Source organism: Pezoporus occidentalis, unplaced genomic scaffold (assembly GCF_034315485.1).
Source record: "Pezoporus occidentalis ecotype Australia unplaced genomic scaffold, CSIRO_AGI_Poc_V1 ctg366, whole genome shotgun sequence".
Taxonomy (NCBI): domain Eukaryota; kingdom Metazoa; phylum Chordata; class Aves; order Psittaciformes; family Psittacidae; genus Pezoporus; species Pezoporus occidentalis.
The window spans coordinates 175443-194304 of record NW_026915658.1 but is presented as its reverse complement, the minus strand read 5'-3'; the positions used below and the strand labels follow the sequence as shown (position 1 = coordinate 194304).

At 58.4% G+C, this 18862-nt stretch overlaps 1 protein-coding gene across 1 annotated transcript; it reads left to right on the top strand.

Moving 5' to 3' along the window:
- The first annotated feature begins 6331 nt into the window (after nucleotides 1–6331).
- On the top strand, nucleotides 6332–16929 carry GMIP (GEM interacting protein). The gene is made up of 20 exons (XM_062631077.1): nucleotides 6332–6450; nucleotides 6552–6627; nucleotides 6730–6784; nucleotides 7187–7312; nucleotides 7533–7597; nucleotides 7860–7970; nucleotides 8197–8277; nucleotides 8677–8856; nucleotides 8964–9101; nucleotides 9411–9601; nucleotides 9677–9783; nucleotides 10216–10302; nucleotides 10411–10500; nucleotides 10578–10717; nucleotides 10952–11140; nucleotides 11218–11355; nucleotides 11430–11626; nucleotides 13841–14120; nucleotides 15595–15718; nucleotides 16514–16929. Exons 1-20 carry the CDS (start codon nucleotides 6332–6334, stop codon nucleotides 16927–16929), a joined length of 2910 nt encoding a protein of 969 aa, XP_062487061.1.
- Nucleotides 16930–18862: the final 1933 nt, after the last annotated feature.

Below are 18862 nucleotides of genomic sequence, written 5' to 3'. Positions count from 1 at the left end.
TGCTGGAGCTGCTCTAAGGTCTGGACCAGCCCAGCTCTCACCCAGCAAGTCCTACAGGGAAGAAATCCCCTCATAGAGATGCTCAGGAGGGACTTGGCATCCTTGGGGATGCTCCACGCAGGGATGCTCCATGTAGGGATGCTGCATGCAGGGATGCTGCATGCAGGGATTGCTCCATGTAGGGATGCTCCATGTAGGGATGCTCCATGTAGGGATGCTCCATGCAGGGATTGCTCCATGTAGGGATGCTCCATGCAGGGATTGCTCCATGTAGGGATGCTCCATGCAGGGATGCTCCATGTAGGGATGCTCCATGTAGGGATGCTTCATGAAGGGATGCTCCATGTAGGGTTCTCCATGTAGGGATGCTCCATGTAGGGATGCTCCATGCAGGGACTGCTCCATGTAGGGATGCTCCATGCAGGGATGCTCCATGTAGGGATGCTCCATGTAGGGATGCTTCATGAAGGGATGCTCCATGTAGGGATGCTCCATGTAGGGATGCTCCATGCAGGGATTGCTCCATGTAGGGATGCTCCATGCAGGGATGCTCCATGCGGGGATTACTCCATGCAGGGATGCTCCATGTAGGGATGCTCCATGTAGGGATGCTCCATGTAGGGATGCTTCATGAAGGGATGCTCCATGTAGGGATGCTCCATGTAGGGATGCTCCATGTAGGGATGCTCCATGCAGGGATGCTCCATGCGGGGATGCTCCATGTAGGGATGCTCCATGCGGGGATGCTCCATGCGGGGATGCTCCATGCGGGGATGCTCCATGCAGGGATGCTTCATGAAGGGATGCTCCATGTAGGGATGCTCCGTGCAGGGATGCTCCATGCAGGGATGCTCCATGCAGGGATGCTCCATGCGGGGATGCTCCATGCGGGGATGCTCCGTGCGGGGATGCTCCATGCAGGGATGCTCCGTGCGGGGATGCTCCATGCAGGGATGCTCCATGCAGGGATGCTGGGCACAAAGGCACAAAGAAAGCCCCAAAAGTGCTTTCAGGTGACAGAGCTGCTGGAGGAGGGGGGCTGCGGGCTGACGGGCACGAGTGGAACTGTACCTGACAGGGGTTGCAAGGGTGCTGGGGAGGGACCTGCATCAGGGATAGGCCAAGGGGTGATGGGGTCAGGCTGAAATAGGGACGTTCAGGTTGGAGATAGGGAAGTTCTGCCCTGGGAGGGTGCTGGGACACTGGCATGGGTTGAATGGAGAAGTGGTGGATGCCCCATCCCAGCAGCATCCAAGGGCAGAGCCTTGGGTGCCATGGTCTGGCATTGTAGTATTTAACAGGGACTTTCAGCAGCCCTCCCCGTTTCGGTTTAACCATATTAAATATTTAACCATATTGAATCATATTTTTCCTGTTTTGAACCCCAAAATTGCCCTTTTCTTGCTTCTTGCGTGGCCAAGGAAGGCACAGGGAGCAGCTGGGAGCAGGGAACCTGCGAGCACCAGGAAAGTGCCATCATCATTAAGAGCATCAATGCTTTAGCTCCTTCTCTTCACTTCCCAATGAAAGAAGCCAGGAAAAACAGACCCAGGAGCCCCTTTGCAGCCTATGGAGTGAACATTCCCATTGCCCTCTGCGAGGAGCAGGAAAACCAGCCCCAACCCTCTCATGGGCAAAGGAAAGCCTCCCAATGGATGCGCTGCAGCGGTGCCGAGATGCTCAGCTCCGACTCCACGCGCGGGGCTGCGTATTCAGGACCCAGACCAAGGGGTTGGGTGCTCAGAAGCTCTTCCAGCTCCTGGCGCAGCCGAAGGGGCCGAGCTGCTGCGTTCCATCCCCTCCTCCCCGAGCTCCTGCCCCGTGCTGCTCCTCGCCAGCACCAAGGGCAAGGCCGTGAGCCCAACGAGTGCCGTGGTTACTGCCCTCTGCCCATGGGTGATGGGTGCCGAGGGGCAGGGGCTCCTTCCATGGGGCAGCTTGCTCCAAACCCAGCCAGGGACCGGGTACCCGAACCTTCCCCGTTCAACCCATCCCCGGCCCTCAGCACCCTCACGGTAAAGAGCTCCTTCCTCCCATCAAAGAGATGGGGAGCGGAGGCTCAGGCCAGGCGCTCCCTTCCCTCCTTCCATCCCCTCTTTTAACCCAGGAGCCCTCTCCCTTCCGTACCGCCGGCACCGCGGGGGTTGCTCGGTGCCTGCGGGCCCTCGGGGCTGTTTCCGAGGCAGCAGAGAGGGCTCTGAAAGCAGGAACCCCCCCCCCCCGCAGCACCCAACCCATCCCCTCCGTGCTCCGCACCCCGGCACATCCGAGTTATGCAAATCGCAGGAGGGAAGGAGCCGGCGCTGCCCGCCGAGCCCTCGCCGCGGCTGCAGGAAGCTACGTCGGGGCCCCGAAGGAGCCGGACCCCTTCGCTCGCAGCCCTCATGGCCCTTTGGAGCCTCCCTCCTCAGCCGCTCTGAGCCAGGCTTTGGGGTGGGCTCGCACCGGCTGCGAACCGGAGCGGAGCCCTTTGGGGTCGCGCTGCTGCCGAGCCCAGCGGCTGTGGGGTCAGCTATGGGGGAGCCAGAAGCAAGCGGTAGGTGCTGGCCTCTGGATGGTGCCTGAACGCTCTTTGTCGGGGCAGCTTCGGGGGGGAAACGAGAGGGTGAACCAGGCTGGGAGCCCCGGGGGGGGGGGGGGGATGTGGCTGCTGGAAACCAGCTCCAAGTGCCTCTAGAAGGGGTTCCCATGGGCAGGACTGTGAAGTTCTATGGGGCTAAGATGGGTTTATGTCATGGGTTCGGCCTGGGTGCTGGCTTATGTCAGAGGGAAGGATGCGGCCCCCCTGTTTGAGAGGCTTGGAGGACCTCGGGCTGCTCCGGGTGCAGGATCAGCTCCAGTCCTTCTGCCAAGGTCCTTGTGCTCAGAGGTGCAAGGCCGAGCTATGGATGGAGTTTGAATGGGGGTGACCCCAGTGAAGCATCCTAGAGGTCTCGGTACCACCCGAGTAGGAACCCCTCGTGCCAGAGCCCTTGGTGTCTTGTCCTTTGTCCTGGGTTGAGAAGGCATCAGCCAACAGAGAGCTGCTGTGGCTCACGATCACCCCCAGATTCTAAAGATGCTTGTACAGAACCTTATATCGAAGTGTGTTTTGTTGCCCTGCAATCTGGGTCTCACCAAGCACTTCACCAGGAGAGAGGATGCTCCGTTGAGCATCCATCTGGATCGGAGCTCCCTTCAGACACAGCCCCGTGCAGGGATAACAGCTGAGGGCCTTTAGAGCAAAGAGGCTGTGCCATGCCACCCCAAATCCCCTGCGGAACGTGACCCAGACACCAAATCCAAGTGGGGCGCAAGAGCCACAAGCCCCCATCTCTTCCGGAGGTCGAGTTTGTTCTTTTGCAAAGCCAAAAGGGCTGGAATGAAAGATTTCCTTCAGGTTTATGGCTTTTTAGTGCCTTCAGTTCCTCCTCCTGGTGCTCTTCGGAGGCTCCTTTCCTTGCTTTCCATCCGCTGTGATGGATTGTGACACTTCCATCGCTAGCACTTCCTTCTTGCGCAGGTTGAAGCAATAAGCAGGCGGAAGTTCAATAGAATTGCCCTTTTCTCACCCAAAAAAGCAGGGGTTTGAGGGCCTGGAAGCTGCCACCTCTCACGATGAGGCTGGGTTACTGACATCACCCTCTAAAGCTGGGTCTGTTCGCACCCTACCGCATCCACGCTCGGTCCCTGCTCTCAGACACCCCAGCTTCGCGCCGCGCTTGGCTTCCGCTTCAGTGCATCCCCTACGAAGTGGAAACTCCCCCCCTCCCCTTTCCCCTTCGTGCTTCATTAATGCCCTCGTTAATCCCTTCTGCTATTTAGGGCACCCGACCTCGCTCGTGCTTCCTGTCGGCTGGGGGCTGAGCCCCACTGTAAATGCCAGGGCTGCTGAGGCAGGAAGAGGCGATGAGGAACCAGGGTGATGGAGGGGAAACCTTGCATTGGCTTGCTCCAAAGCTGCTGGCGATGCTCAGAGGGGCAGGGACGGCGTGCCGGGAGGCCGGGGCATCGACCCATGGTCGGTCTCACTGAGGGGTACCTGATAGAGCCCCAGGTTGGGGTTGGAAAGGAGCTTAAGATCATCCGGTTGCCCAGATGTTGCATTGCAACGGGCCAGGCTGAGGGCAGAGAAGGGGAAGATGCTGCTGGGGCCAGGCTCGAGGTACCAGGGTTGGGCAATGGTGCCCCACTGAGCCCGGGCTTTAGGGCCTGGCCTCATTTCTCGGGAGCTGAAGGGGAAGTGATGCTTCTGCTGAGCAGCACAAGAGCTTCTCCTGCTGCAAATACCCTCCTTGTCGTCCCCGTGCCAGGGGCAAAAGGCAGGGAAGAGCTTCCCAGGAGAGGATGCAGGTGTAGGGCCGACAGCTAAGGATGCGCTGGCCTTCAAGAGACACGGATGGGGTTTAATCTAGGGAAGAGCCAGCTTCCAGATCAGCTTCCCAGTAAGAGAACTGGTTTGGAAGTGATGGGGCCATTCGCAGAGCCACAGTGAACGGCTGAAGGACCGCGGCAGAGTCGCTCCGAGCCCGTGGTCCCGTATCCCGGTGCCGCGGAGGATGCTCTGATCCCAAACCCTAAAGGGCTTCCCTCAGGGTCTGAAAGGGCGGTTTATGGGCATCAGCAAGGCCAGGAAATCTTGTGTTCAACGTCTTTCTAGCGTTACCTATAGCAGTTCTCTGCGGGTCTGGTGGTGCCTTGCTCACGGCCAGCGCCGCTCGGGTTGAGTCAGCTCTTCCTGTGGTACAACCCTCTGCTGGTGGCGACCCAGAGACCTTAAAGCTGACACCAAGCAGCAAGAACGGGTGGGATCCACCTTAAATCAGGGCTTGGCTTTACCACAGCTGGGGTTTGTTACGCTTTGGGTTTGTTGCCCCTTGCCTTAGGAGCCGAGCGCTGCAGAAGAACCGGGGTGAGACGTTTGGAAGCTGCCTGTGGGCTGCCTCACATCCTGCCCTGGCTGCGAGCCCCAGGGGCTCCTTGCAGCTCCTTCAGGGTGGCCCCTTTGGAGTAAAGGGGTCCAGAAGGCTTTGAAGAAGGAGCCCAGCCTAAATCTGGACAGAACATAAACCAGTGCCCAGCAAAAGCAAGGAAAGGGGGAGTCTTCCCAGCTCCCCTCCTGATGCCGAAGGGAACGCAGCCCCTGGCCCACGCTGCCCAATGCTGACTGTGAGGAAAGGGGGGCCTTCGGTGGCCCAGCTTCTCCCCAGTGTGGAGGTGATGCTGGTGCCGTGGCTGCCGTCACCGTGTGGTTGTGATGCAGCAAACAAGGAGCTCCGTGGAGCAAAAGCCCTGCTACAAGGAAAAGGAGGACGGGGACCGTGTTCTCCCTTCCCATCCTTTCCTTGCGCTGTCTTCGCAGCCTTTACAAGCCAAACTCGACTGTCAGCGAAGCAACTGCAGACGTAGCCCAACCACATCCTGTTTCCTGGGCTGTCAAAAGCACAAAGAGCAGCCCCATTTCCTTTCGCTTTCACCAATTGGGCCCAGTTTCACGGGTTTCAATGCTTTCCCTTTGTTTTTACCTCCCCCCCAAGTCAGTTTGAGCCTCAGGCCTCGGTGCCAAGTGCATGAGGGAGTGGGAAGTGAGATTACAGCCCCCAGAACCCCACATCAGATGCATGTGCTCACCCCTGGCTTGCTATGGGTGCAACCATGGCCAGTGGGGACCAGCCCAGGGAATGGGCTGCACGTCCAGGATGTGGCCTGCTGGGGTCCTGGGGGTGATGCAGGATCCTGCAATGCAGGTTATTGCCTGGGGGGTATTGAGAAAGGGTCCCATAGAGGTGCTGCGAGGGCTGGAGCATCCCTGATCTGGAGCCAGGCTGGTCCAGCCTGGAGAAGAGAAGGGTCCTGAAGGGGAGACCTTAGAGCAGCTCCAGTGCCTGAAGGGGCTGCAGGAAAGCTGGAGAGGGGCTTGGGATGAGGGATGGAGGGGCAGGATAAGGGGAATGGCTTTAACCTGCCAGGGGGGAGGTGGAGATGGGATCTTAGGGAGTTTTCCCTATGAGGGCAGTGGGACACTGGGATGGGTTGAATGGAGAAGGTTTGGATGCCCCATCCCTGTTCAAGGCCAGGTTGGACACAGGGGCTTGGAGCAAGCTGCTCCAGTGGAAGCTGTCCCTGTCCATGGCAGGGGGTTGGAGCTGGATCATGGCATGGTTTGGGCTGGAAAGCACCTTAAGGTCATCTCATCCTAACCCTAAAGGATGCTCTTCAGGTCTCTTCTAAGCCAAACCGGTCTGAGACGCATGGATTCTGTGGTTCCCTGTGTGTCTGCAGAGGGCTCAGCCCTGCTCCCCTACACCTCCACCACCCCCCCCTGCTCACCCCAGGGGGCTCGGGTGTCCCCATGGGATGCTCTGCCCCACCTCCAGGTCTCAGCCCTCACGAGAGGATGCCCGAGGGCCGGCAGCGGTACAGCGAGATCTTCCGCAGCCTGGATGCCATCGAGATCTCCATTGGGAACGCGTGCGTAGAGGAGGAAGTTGGGGGGGGAGGCTCAGCCATTTCCCTGGCTCTTTGGAACCCCACTGGAGCTCGGTGCCTCCTTTCCTCTCCCCCTGCTCCAGGGCAGTGGATCTGTTCACGGGTGACACCGGCAGCACCGACAGCGCAGCCCCGAGCGCGGCCACCGAGGTCATTCCGGTAGGGAAAGAGCCGTATGATGGAAGAAACCCCCCACATCCCCAAACCCTGCTGTCTTCTCCCGTTTTCCTGGTCAATCCCTGCCTCTTTTCCCCTCCGCAGTTGAGTGGAAGCTTCTGCCAGAGCAAAACCAGCCCAGAGAGGCCAGAGCTGACAGGTAACAGCGCCAGCTGAAACCCAAAGAGGGGACGTTAAGCTCTTGGCTCCCCACCCGATGGATGATGCCGGTGTCCCCACTGCCACCAGTCCTGGAGCTTCCCACCCACTCTTCGCTCCTAACCCCCACGACATCGATTCCCAAACCTGTGGTGGTTTTAAGCACAGGGAAGACATCCCCAGGGAAAGCTGGGATGCTCCGGAGCACTTTGGAGGATTCTCATTGGTTCTTGTCGCTGGCATCCCGAAACGCAACAGGGACTTGGGGGGTTCCTGAGAGGAAAGACCCCAGTTTCTACGCTGCTTCCCCCCCAGATTCCATGGGTCGGGATGGGTTGGAAAGGCCCTGAAGGACTCACGCAGCCCTGGGCCCTGCTGAGCCTGCCTCTCTCTTGCTCTGCAGCTCAGGAGGCAGACGAGATGCTGCTGAGATGCGAGGGCGGCATCGAGGCGGCGCTCCGCTACGCCAAGCTGTGGTGCAAATACGTCAAGGAGCTGCTGAGCTGGATGGAGAAGCGCCTGGCTTACGGTGGGTCCATCACGGGTCCTGCTTATGGCGGGGGGAAAAGAGCTTTCAGGAGGTGCTGGGTAAAAGACCACAGCCGAGAGCATCCCGTTACAAGCAAAGCATAGGGAGAAGCGGGCCCAGCACCGACCCCTCGGGCTGCTTTGGATGAGGAGGACGAGGAGGCAGCGTTTGTGCTTCCAGGAATGATCCCGCTTTGCCAACCCGCTCTGGCCCTTTACAGAGACAGAGTTTGCCAAAGGGATGGTGAAGGTGGCAGAGGCAGGACAAAACGCCGTCTCCCAGCAGGTAACGGCTCCTCGTGGGATGGATGGGGCTGGGAAGGCCCTTAGGATCATCCACTTCCAACCCATCACCCCGGGGCCTGTCGCTGTATTCCTGCTTCACGGGTGGGTTCCCGTTGGAGAAGGAGGAGCAGAGCAAACGTGCTCCCAGCTGCAGCCCTCCAGGACCCACGTCTCCGAGCCCATTCCTCAGCATGGGAATAATCCTTTCTCCTTCCGCTGGCTGCTCCTCCACCGGCCCCAAGGTGCTTTTTGGCTTTCCGCAGCACACGATGCCCCTCTGGGAGCTCTATCAAATGGTCCTGGAACACGACATCAAGATTGGGAATGCGGCGGCCGAGGCGGCAGGGCTGCTCCAGCAGAAGGAATTCTACCAGGTGCTGTATTTAGGGAGGTCTGCTGGAAGAGTCCATGGGAGCATCCCAGAGACGTGAGGAAGGGCTTTGTCCCGGTCTGAGGCCATGGAGGGGATAAGGAAAGAAGGGGATGGACCACCCTGATTTGAAGGGAGGAGGAGGCACCTCACAAGGGCTGTTTCCTAACCGCATGCCTTTTCCTGCCCCATGGGGACCTCTTCCCATCCTCCCCGTTCTTCCCCTGCAGCCTCTGTCAGCCAAGAAGAACGAGATAGAGAAATGGAGGAAAGAATTCAAGGACCAGTGGACAAAGGAGCAAAAGAGGATGGTAAGAGGCCAAGAGATGGGCCTGACGTGATGCCAGCCAGGGCCCCCCACACTGACACGGCCAAGCAGTAACTGCATAATGGGATATGCATCCAGCTGTTGATAATTGAAGAGTACAAGGGTGGGAGGATGCTGGTGGCATTCCTGTGCCATCCTCCCGCATCCCATCCCCTCCTGGTACCCGCAGAGCAAGGATGCAGCATGGCTTTAGCCCGTGGGAGGTGACCCAGGGCTGCGCTCAGAGGGCACCCAGGGCTGTCGGTGGGGAGCCCTGGGAGGCGGGGGGGCGCAGAACACGGGGTGTCCATGGGAACGGCAGCATCCATCCCGAGCGGGAGGCAGGCGCTTCCCATCCCGGCGCTCCCCAGCATCCTAAAGCCGTTCCCGTTGCGTCCCGGAGAGCGAAGCCCTGGGCTCGCTGCGCAAGGCCCGCCTGCAGTACTGCCAGCGCCGCGAGGAGCTGGGCAAAGCGAAGCTGCTGAGCGCCAGAGCCGAGGACGAGCACCCGCAGGGCACGGCCGGCGCCGGCAGCAGGCACCTGGAGAAGCGGCGCCGCTCCTGCGAGGAGGCTCAGGCCAAGGTGAGCGCGCCGGCTCGAGCATCCCCTGCGCCGCGGCCCCTTCCCACCCATGCCAGGCTCTTCCTTCCTCTTCCTCTTCTTCCTCTTCCATTCCCGGTGGCACGCAGGTTCAGGAAGCAGAGGCTTCGTACAAGGCGAGCATCACCGAGGCCAACATCCGGAGGCAAGAACTGGAGAGGGTGCGGGCGCGGATCGTCTCCCACATCCGGAAGCTGGTTTTCCAAGGGGATGAGGTGCTGACGTGGGTACGTGGAGGGCTCCGTCCCGGGGAAGCTGCTCTTCATGACGCCACCGTTCCAAAGCGCTTGGAAGCAGGGGGATGCTCTGGGTAGTCTCAGCTATCCAGCGATGGTTGGGACTGCTCCCGGGATGCAGGTTTCCACATAGGAAAAGTGTGGGTGGCGATGAGAAGTCGTTCTCATCTGCACAAGTGGTGGTGACCGAGTTTGGGTGGTGACAACCTTAAGGCTGGTGAATGAGTGAGGTTCGAGGGAGGGAAAAGCACCTGGACTTGGGCTATTAAAAGGGGCTTTGGGTTCCTTTCCATCCCTAAGGTCACTCTAAGGATGTTCAAGCAGCGGCTGGCTCAGTCAGAGCAGATCCCAGTGAGGTACCAGTACCTGGCCGAGGTGTGCAAGCCATACAAAGCAGGCCAGAAGTACCTGGAGTTCATCCAGGCTCTGCAGAAGAAAGACATCCCGATGGAGGTGTTCGAATTCGAGCCGCTGCCTCCGGGAGGCCAAAGGTAGAAAGCAAAGCTGAAATCCCAGCTGGAATGGCAGAATTCCACGGTGCGACATCGTCTGCAACCGCCTCCCAGGTCCCCTCCCATGGGCAAGAAGAGGATGGCAGTGCAGTGCCCAGGACCTTCCTCCGCTGGGAAGGATGGGAGCACGCCGGAGGATGCATCCCGGCACGACGAGCAGGGTAGGTTCATGCTAACGGGGATGCCCCAACTTGCTCTCCAGTCATGGGATGGGATGGGTTGGGTTGGGAAGGGCCTGAAGCTCATCCAGTTCCGACCCCCTGCCGCGGGCAGGGATGCTCCACACTAGACCACGGTACCCAAGGCTTTGTCCAACCTGGCCTTGAACCAGGGATGGAGCATCCCAACCTTTTCCTTTGGAGCCATCCCAGTGTCCCAGCACCCTCACGGGGCAGAACTGCTTATCTCCATCCTGAGCTTCCCTGCTTGAGTATGAACCCGTCACCGCTCCTCGCTGCGCTTCCGATCAGCAAAGAGCTGGGAGGGTTCTCCCATTCTTCGGGGCAGCATCCAAGGATATTTACGGGTGTTCCTGGGAGCTTGGCTGGGACTCGAGCCCCCGCTCAAGGATCCCAAGGCTCCCCCTTTTGCAGCTACGAGCAGGGCCCTCTGCAGCGACCCCGAAAGCCTCGGGGGCAGCTGGGAATCCCGCTCCTTGGACTCTCCCAGTTCCAGCCCAGGTGAGAGCCATGGAAACCCTGCCCCAAAGCCGGAGGGCATCGGCTCTCCGCCGAGCCTCGTTGTGCGCCGTGAGGGTGAGAACAGCCCCGGTTTGCTGTCTCCTTAAGGGACCTCTACCAGGAAGCTGCTGAAGGCGCCGTCCACCGGCACCGTGTCCTCCTCGGATGACTTGGAAGAGAGGGATCCCTTGGAAAACGGTGAGGCCCATCCCGATGCTGCTCCGGAGGCGGAACCTCTGCACAGGGATCGGTCCCTCTCCATGCTGTCTCCATAGAAACCGGCGCATCCCAGCCGCAGGCGAGGAGCATCCCCCTCTCCAGCGCGGCCCAGACCCACCGGCTCCGCAAGCTGCGGGGTCCATCCAAGTGCAGGGACTGCGACACCTTCATGGTCAGTGGCTTCGAGTGCGAGGAGGTGAGGGCTGGAAGACCCCACTATGATGGAGCCCGAGGTGACCACCTATGGGGGCCCCTCTGCCGCGTTCTTGTGCCTCCCCTCCCATCCAGAGCATCAGCCTGGAACCCTCTTGGGGTCCGTGGGGCTTTGATGCTTGAAGGGCCAGGAGATGCCCTTCAAGTTCAGGCACTGCTGGACCCCCCACCACCCCCCGGCCCCATAACCTTGCTGGGGGGGGTTCTGCCCTCTCAGTGCTGCCTGGCCTGCCACAAGAAGTGCCTCGAGAGCCTGCTCATCACCTGCGGCCACAAGAAGCTCCCCAGCCGGGTGCCTCTGTTCGGGGTGGACTTCGCGCAGGTCCCTCGCGATTACCCCGAGGAGGTCCCTTTCCTCGTGGTCAAATGCACCTCGGAGATCGAAGCCCGGGCCCTGGGCGTGCAGGTGAGGACGCCGTTATCCCTTGCTTTGGTCTCCTCTGCATCCCAACCTCCTGACCCGGACCGCTCCGGACCGCGCAGGGCATTTACCGCGTCAGCGGATCCAAAGCCCGCGTGGAGAAGCTGTGCCAGGCGTTCGAGAGCGGACGGGGGCTGGTGGAGCTCTCCGAGCACTCCCCCCACGACATCGCCGGGGTCCTGAAGCATTTCCTGAAGGAGGTGGGTAGCCCAAAGCTCGGGCCCCGCCACCCACAGCCCTCGTAACGCGCTGCTTCCCTCCCCTCTCCCCGCAGCTTTCGGCCCCGGTGCTGCTGTCCCAGCTCTACGACGAGCTCATGACGTTGGCCAAAGAGCTTCAGAAACCCACGGAGGAAAGGCTGGATTGGGCAGCCTGCCCTTCCGAGCCCATCCGGAGCATGAAGGAGGTGCTGAGCAAACTGCCCGGCAGTAACTACAACACCCTGCGGCACCTCATGGCCCACTTGTACAGGTGAGGAGGTGGTGGGAGCGCTGCTCAGCATCAGGACCGACCACAGGGGATCCCTGCCAGGGGAGCGGGGAGCTCAGCACCACTCGTGTATGGGAAGAGAGTTTGGGGTTCCTTGGCCGCCAGAGCCAAGCAGGCTGTTGAGGAGGGTAAAATGTTAAGGCATGGAAAGGACCATCTTAATGGCCAAGAAGGACCAGCAGGTCCTTGGTGCTAACACTTCATCAAGTTAATGGCCAAGAAGGACCACAGGGTCCTTGGTGCTAACACTTCATCAAGTGGAGAGCAGCCTTAATGACCAAGAAGGACCACAAGGTCCTTGGTGCTAACACTTCATCAAGTGGAGAGCAGCCTTAATGACCAAGAAGGACCACGAGGTCCTTGGTGCTAACACTTCATCAAGTGGAGAGCAGGGTGCTAATACTTCATTGAGTGCAGAGCAGCCTTAATGACCAAGAAGGACCAGCAGGTCCTTGGTGCTAACAGTTCATCAAGTGGAGAGCAGCCTTAATGACCAAGAAGGACCACAGGGTCCTTGGTGCTAACACTTCATCAAGTTAATGACCAAGAAGGACCAGCAGGTCCTTGGTGCTAACACTTCATCAAGTTAATGACCAAGAAGGACCAGCAGGTCCTTGGTGCTAACACTTCATCAAGTTAATGACCAAGAAGGACCAGCAGGTCCTTGGTGCTAACACTTCATCAAGTTAATGACCAAGAAGGACCAGCAGGTCCTTGACGCTAACACTTCATCAAGTTAATGGCCAAGAAGGACCAGCAGGTCCTTGGTGCTAACACTTCATCAAGTTAATGGCCAAGAAGGACCAGCAGGTCCTTGGTGCTAACACTTCATCAAGTTAATGGCCAAGAAGGACCACGAGGTCCTTGCTGCTAACACTTCATCAAGTGGAGAACAGGGTGCTAACGCTTCATCAAGTTAATGGCCAAGAAGGACCATGAGGTCCTTGGTGCTAACACTTCATCAAGTTAATGGCCAAGAAGGACCATGAGGTCCTTGGTGCTAACACTTCATCAAGTGGAGAGCAGTCTTAATGACCAAGAAGGACCAGCAGGTCCTTGGTGCTAACACTTCATCAAGTGGAGAACAGGGTGCTAACGCTTCATCCAGTGCAGAGCAGCCTTAATGACCAAGAAGGACCATCAGGTCCTTGGTGCTAACACTTCATCAAGTTAATGACCAAGAAGGACCATCAGGTCCTTGGTGCTAACACTTCATCAAGTGGACCAAGAAGGACCAGCAGGTCCTTGGTGCTAACACTTCATCAAGTTAATGGCCAAGAAGGACCAGCAGGTCCTTGGTGCTAACACTTCATCAAGTGGAGAGCAGTCTTAATGGCCAAGAAGGACCAGCAGGTCCTTGGTGCTAACACTTCATCAAGTTAACGGCCAAGAAGGACCAGCAGGTCCTTGGTGCTAACACTTCATCAAGTTAATGACCAAGAAGGACCAGCAGGTCCTTGGTGCTAACACTTCATCAAGTTAATGACCAAGGCCAAGAAGGACCAGCAGGTCCTTGGTGCTAACACTTCATCAAGTTAATGACCAAGAAGGACCAGCAGGTCCTTGGTGCTAACACTTCACCAAGTGGAGAACAGGGTGCTAACGCTTCATCAAGTGCAGAGCAGCCTTAATGACCAAGAAGGACCATGAGGTCCTTGGTGCTAACACTTCATCAAGTGGAGAACAGGGTGCTAACGCTTCATCCAGTTAATGGCCAAGAAGGACCAGCAGGTCCTTGGTGCTAACACTTCATCAAGTTAATGACCAAGAAGGACCAGCAGGTCCTTGGTGCTAACACTTCACCAAGTGGAGAACAGGGTGCTAACGCTTCATCAAGTGCAGAGCAGCCTTAATGACCAAGAAGGACCATGAGGTCCTTGGTGCTAACACTTCATCAAGTGGAGAACAGGGTGCTAACGCTTCATCGAGTTAATGGCCAAGAAGGACCAGCAGGTCCTTGACGCTAACACTTCATTGAGTGCAGAGCAGGAGGTCAAGGACCAAGATGACCCAAGCTCTCTTTCGCCCACCTCTGACCACAGCTCCCGAGCATCACCCACTCCCGGTAGGGCCGCACCATCCAGCTCCATGGTTCTCCCTGCTTTCCCTCTCCTAGGAAACGGGGGTGTGGGGCACCCCACGGCTGCCGAGCGCGTTCGGGTGTGGAGCCCCTAACGCTCCCGCTTCCCTTCCTAGGGTGGCAGAGAACTACAAGGAGAACAAGATGTCCCCGAGCAACCTGGGCATAGTGTTTGGGCCCACGCTGGTGCGGGCGGGCACGCGGAGCGACGCCTCCGTGTCCTGCCTGCTCGACTCCGGGTACCGAGCTCAGCTGGTGGAGTTCCTCATTGAGAACTACGAGCGGGTGTTCGGGCACCAGGAGCTGCCCCCGGCCTCGGCGTGGGACCGCGCCGCGCAGGAAGAGGAGGGTGAAGGACCCCGGAGCCCAAACCCGAGCCGGAGCCCGAGGGTAGAGGTAGAGCTCCCGGGCTGCCCCTGCTCTAGAGGCAGGGAGGGGGATCTGTGGTTAAAGAGAGCTTCCTTCACACCCAGCAGCCCTGCTTCCTACCCGAGGGTTATCCCAAGGGGAAGCAGCGGATGCGGTGGGAGACCAGCACCTTCTGGGACCACTCTGAAGGGTGGTTTTGCTCTGGAGAGCAATGGGGGGTTCCATAGTAAGCTGCTGGCTCTCCTTGCTCCGTAACTTTGGGAGCAGCTTTGTGCCCCCAAGACCCAGCAGATCCCATAGGACGACCCCACAGGGCCCTGCCGCATCCCTAAGCGGCGGCCACACACCCTGGTTTTCCATCGAGCATCCCGAGCTTCACAGCTCTTTCCTCCCAAGCTATTTCCCTGCGCTTTGAAGCCAGCAATGGGCACAGCATCCCTGCGCTGGGTTTCCTCCTTTCCACGCTCCTTTTGGTGGGCAGGAAAGGGGAAATCCCTTTGATAAGTTAAGGAAAAGGGAGCGAGAGCTGCAACTGGGGGATTCCCTGCCTCGGGCTTTGGAGCTGTGGGTGCTGCTGCGCAAGCCTCTGCCTGCAGCGACCCTGGCCACGGCTGATGGGCAGGGATGCTGCTTTGCTGCTTCCTTTCCAGGCCCAGCTCCCTGAGGAAGCACAAACCGGAGCAAGGATGCTGAGAGCTGCAGTAAACTCACACTCACACCATTCTCTTCCTGTGGGCAGCAAGGCTGCTCCATGGAAAGCGCTTTGGGACACACACAGCCCTCGCCTTTGGCTGTTTTCAAAGCCATTTGCACCTACTTGAAGGTGTTGTCAGAAAGGGGAGCTCCTCCTAAGGGCACTTTGGTTTTGCCATTGATGTGCAGACTCACAGTGGGTCCCACACCAGCCCCATCCATGCTCTCCCATTGCATTGAACCCGAATTCCCCCTTGTGCAGACTCACAGTGGGTCCACACCAGCCCCATCCATGCTCTCCCATTGCATTGAACCCGAATTCCCCCTTGTGCAGACTCACAGTGGGTCCACACCAGCCCCATCCACGCTCTCCCATTGCATTGAACCCGGCTTCCCCCTTGTGCAGGCTCACAGTGGGTCCCACACCAGCCCCATCCACGCTCTCCCATTGCATTGAACCCGACTTCCTGAGCTCCAGTGAAGGGCTTTGGTTTCGGATGCTCCCCCTTTTCGGGCTGCTTGGGCATCCTGTGGGACGTGGGGACCCATCTCAGCGCCCTGCTGCTCGCTGGGATGAGCTTTAGGGCAGCATGGAGGCTGGAGCTGGGTTTCTCCCCCATGGAGACCCTTCTGCAAGCTCCATCCCTATTCCCAAGCCTTACAGCCGACCCAAGCCAAACCAAGGCGTTTTCAGCTCAAGCACTGCCCTCCATCCACTTGGCTCTGCCAGCGCAGGGGGGGGAAGCGGGAGCTGGCGTTATCTCCACCTCAGATCCCATAGAAAACGCTTCCTGCCCTCTTCCAACAGGATTCCTCCTGCCCGCACACGGGGATAGACGTGGATCCTGGGGCTGGGAACGCATCTTCCAGGGGAGCCATCCAGGAGCTGACTCCGGAGGGAGCCCGAGGTCGAATAAGCCTGGATGCCTTGGGTAAAGGGGGGATCACTTTAGGTATCACTTGGGTAAAGGGGGGATCACTTTAGGTATCACTTGGGTAAAGGGGGGATCACTTTAGGTATCACTTAGGTAAAGGGGGGATCACTTTAGGTATCACTTATGTAAAGGGGGGATCACTTTAGGTATCACTTAGGTAAAGCGGGGATCACTTTAGGTATCACTTGGGTAAAGTGGGGATCACTTTAGGTATCACTTAGGTAAAGGGGGGATCACTTTAGGTATCACTTAGGTAAAGGGGGGATCACTTAGGTAAAGTGGGGATCACTTTAGGTATCAGTTAAAGTGGGGATCACTTTAGGTATCACGGGTAAAGGGGGGATCACTTTAGGTATCAGTTGGGTAAAGGGGGGATCACTTTAGGTATCACTTGGGTAAAGGGGGGATCACTTTAGGTATCACTTGGGTAAAGGGGGGATCACTTTAGGTATCACTTAGGTAAAGGGGGGATCACTTTAGGTATCACTTGGGTAAAGGGGGGATCACTTTAGGTATCACTTGGGTAAAGGGGGGATCACTTTAGGTATCACTTAGGTAAAGTGGGGATCACTTTAGGTATCACTTGGGTAAAGTGGGGATCACTTTAGGTATCACTTAGGTAAAGGGGGGATCACTTTAGGTATCACTTAGGTAAAGTGGGGATCACTTTAGGTATCACTTAGGTAAAGTGGGGACCACTTTAGGCAGCTGTTGATGCTGTAAACACAGGGACCCTGGTGGCCCCGAGCCGCTGTAGGTCCCCATCTCACCGCTGCCTCCTCCTTCGCTCAGGGGTGACCACAAGCGCTGGCTCCGAGCTGGAAGACTCCGAACACGAGAGGACCGAGAGCGATTCGAGCCCCGGCTTCCACCGGCGGCCCCTGAAGCCCCCCGGCTCGCCGGCAAAGGCAGCACCCCTCATCCCCTGGCCGAGCCCCGGCGCGGCGATGGGCTGGGGGGCAGAGGGCAGCCCTCCCCATAGCAGCGCCGGGACGAGGGAGGAGGGCAGGAGGAGCAGGGAGGGCTCGGCCGAGCCCCGCACGCTCAGGCACGGAGCCGGGGGCAGGCAGCAGCTCCAGCGCCTTGAGGCGCTGCGGGGAAGAGGCAGGGTTGTGTCCGAGCCCCACGGCGGAGCCGCTGCCGCAGCCCCGGAGGGCGCGGGGGCTGCTGCGGAAGGGGAGGACCTCATCCCAGGCACGTACCTATAGGGAAACCCAAAGGGATGCCGGGGTAACGGGAGGAGGGAGGCGATGCCGGTGGCCTGGCTTGGAGGGTGGCAGCGCAAAGGGGGGCCGTTGCACAGCAAACATCCCCATCTGGTCAGGTTTTGGCTGCTGAGACGAGCCCTGAGCTTTGATTTCACACCTCCGGGGGAGGGTAACCCACTTCTGGGGTGTAATAGGAGATGGGCGAAGCTCCCGTGCTCTGCATCCTTCCGCTTCCATCGCCGGGGCTTCCCCTTGCTGCTCAGCACAAAGCCACTCTGCAAAGGGCAGAGGCTCTGAAGCAGAGCCCATTTCTCCAGTGGCTCACCCCAACTCCTTCCAAAGCCCAATTGCCTCCATCGCCCCCTGTAAAGGCAGCAAAGCCCTGAACCTCCGGCGGATTTGGGGGGTCTAAGACGAGGTTGCTGTGATTTAGGTCCCACCTGCACCTGGGTCACCCCAAAGCTCCTTTTGGCCTCCTCACAGCCGGCTCTGCTGCCCAGCCAAGCCTTGCCCGGGGCCTGCAGTGCCATCTCATGTGGGTTTGCTTCTTAACAACGCTGGAAAGCAAATGTCGAGGCTCTGCTCTTCCTATGTGTTACACTTGGGGCTGAAGAGAGCCTGGAGCTCCGGAGCAACGCCTGTTTGGTCATGTAGAGCTTGGGATACCTGAAGAGCAACTTCTACTGGAGAGCTCCCATAATAAACCGCTGGGGGGGGTTATTATAAGCTCAGCCTCTCTTTGTTCCCTATGAATAGGGAAGCCTTGAGCAAACGCTCACCGGAGTGTTTGAGCAGCACCCAGTGCTCTCGGGTCTCTGTAACACAAAGGTGGCTCCTGCCCACAGGAATTCAGAGCTTGAGGAACCAGCACGGGTAGGATAAAACCCCTGCAAAACGAGCCCTTTATTTCCTTCACCTGCTGCACCCTCAATGGGAGATTCCTCCTAACCAGGAGAAGGATGAGGGCTTGGGGAGGGCAATTCCTGCCACCCCCTTCCATCAACCCATCACATACAGGACCATCACTAGAGACAAGACTTGCTCTTACCTTGTAACTCCTTCCTACTGCTGCTTTCCTGGTCATCTGTAGGGTAGGAGCTGCCAAAGCATCACTGCCAGCTCCCAGTTACAGATGGAAAACTGGGATGCAGGCTCCGAAGCATCACTTCCAGGCTGCCAGGTCCCAGTCACAGATGGAAAACTGGGATGCAGGCTCCAAAGCATCACTTCCAGGCTGCCAGGTCCCAGTTACAGTCCCTGTCAGGTCCCAGTGCGAAGCATCACTTCCAGGCTGTCAGGTCCCAGTTACAGAGGGAAAACTGGGATGCAGGCTCCAAAGCATCACTTCCAGGCTGCCAGGTCCCAGTTACAGAGGGAAAACCGGGATGCAGGCTCCAAAGCATCACTTCCAGGCTGCCAGGTTCCAGTTACAGAGGGAAAACTGGGATGCAGGCTCCAAAGCATCACTTCCAGGCTGCCAGGTCCCAGTTCCAGAGGGAAAACTGGGATGCAGGCTCCAAAGCATCACTTCCAGGCTGCCAGGTCCCAGTTACAGATGGAAAACAGGGATGCAGGCTCCAAAGCATCACTTCCAGGCTGCCAGGTCCCAGTTACAGATGGAAAACCGGGATGCAGGCTCCAAAGCATCACTTCCAGGCTGTCAGGTCCCAGTTACAGAGGGAAAACGGATGCAGGCTCCAAAGCATCACTTCCAGGCTGTCAGGTCCCAGTTACAGATGGAAAACTGGGATGCAGGCTCCGAAGCATCACTTCCAGGCTGCCAGGTCCCAGTTACAGATGGAAAACTGGGATGCAGGCTCCAAAGCATCCCTCCTCCTGCTCAGAGCCAGGGTTTGCTGGGTCCCAGCCGCAGCTGATGTGGTTTGGACCTCAAGAAGCAGCCACTTGGCAGGGCAAGCAGCATCAATTCCTC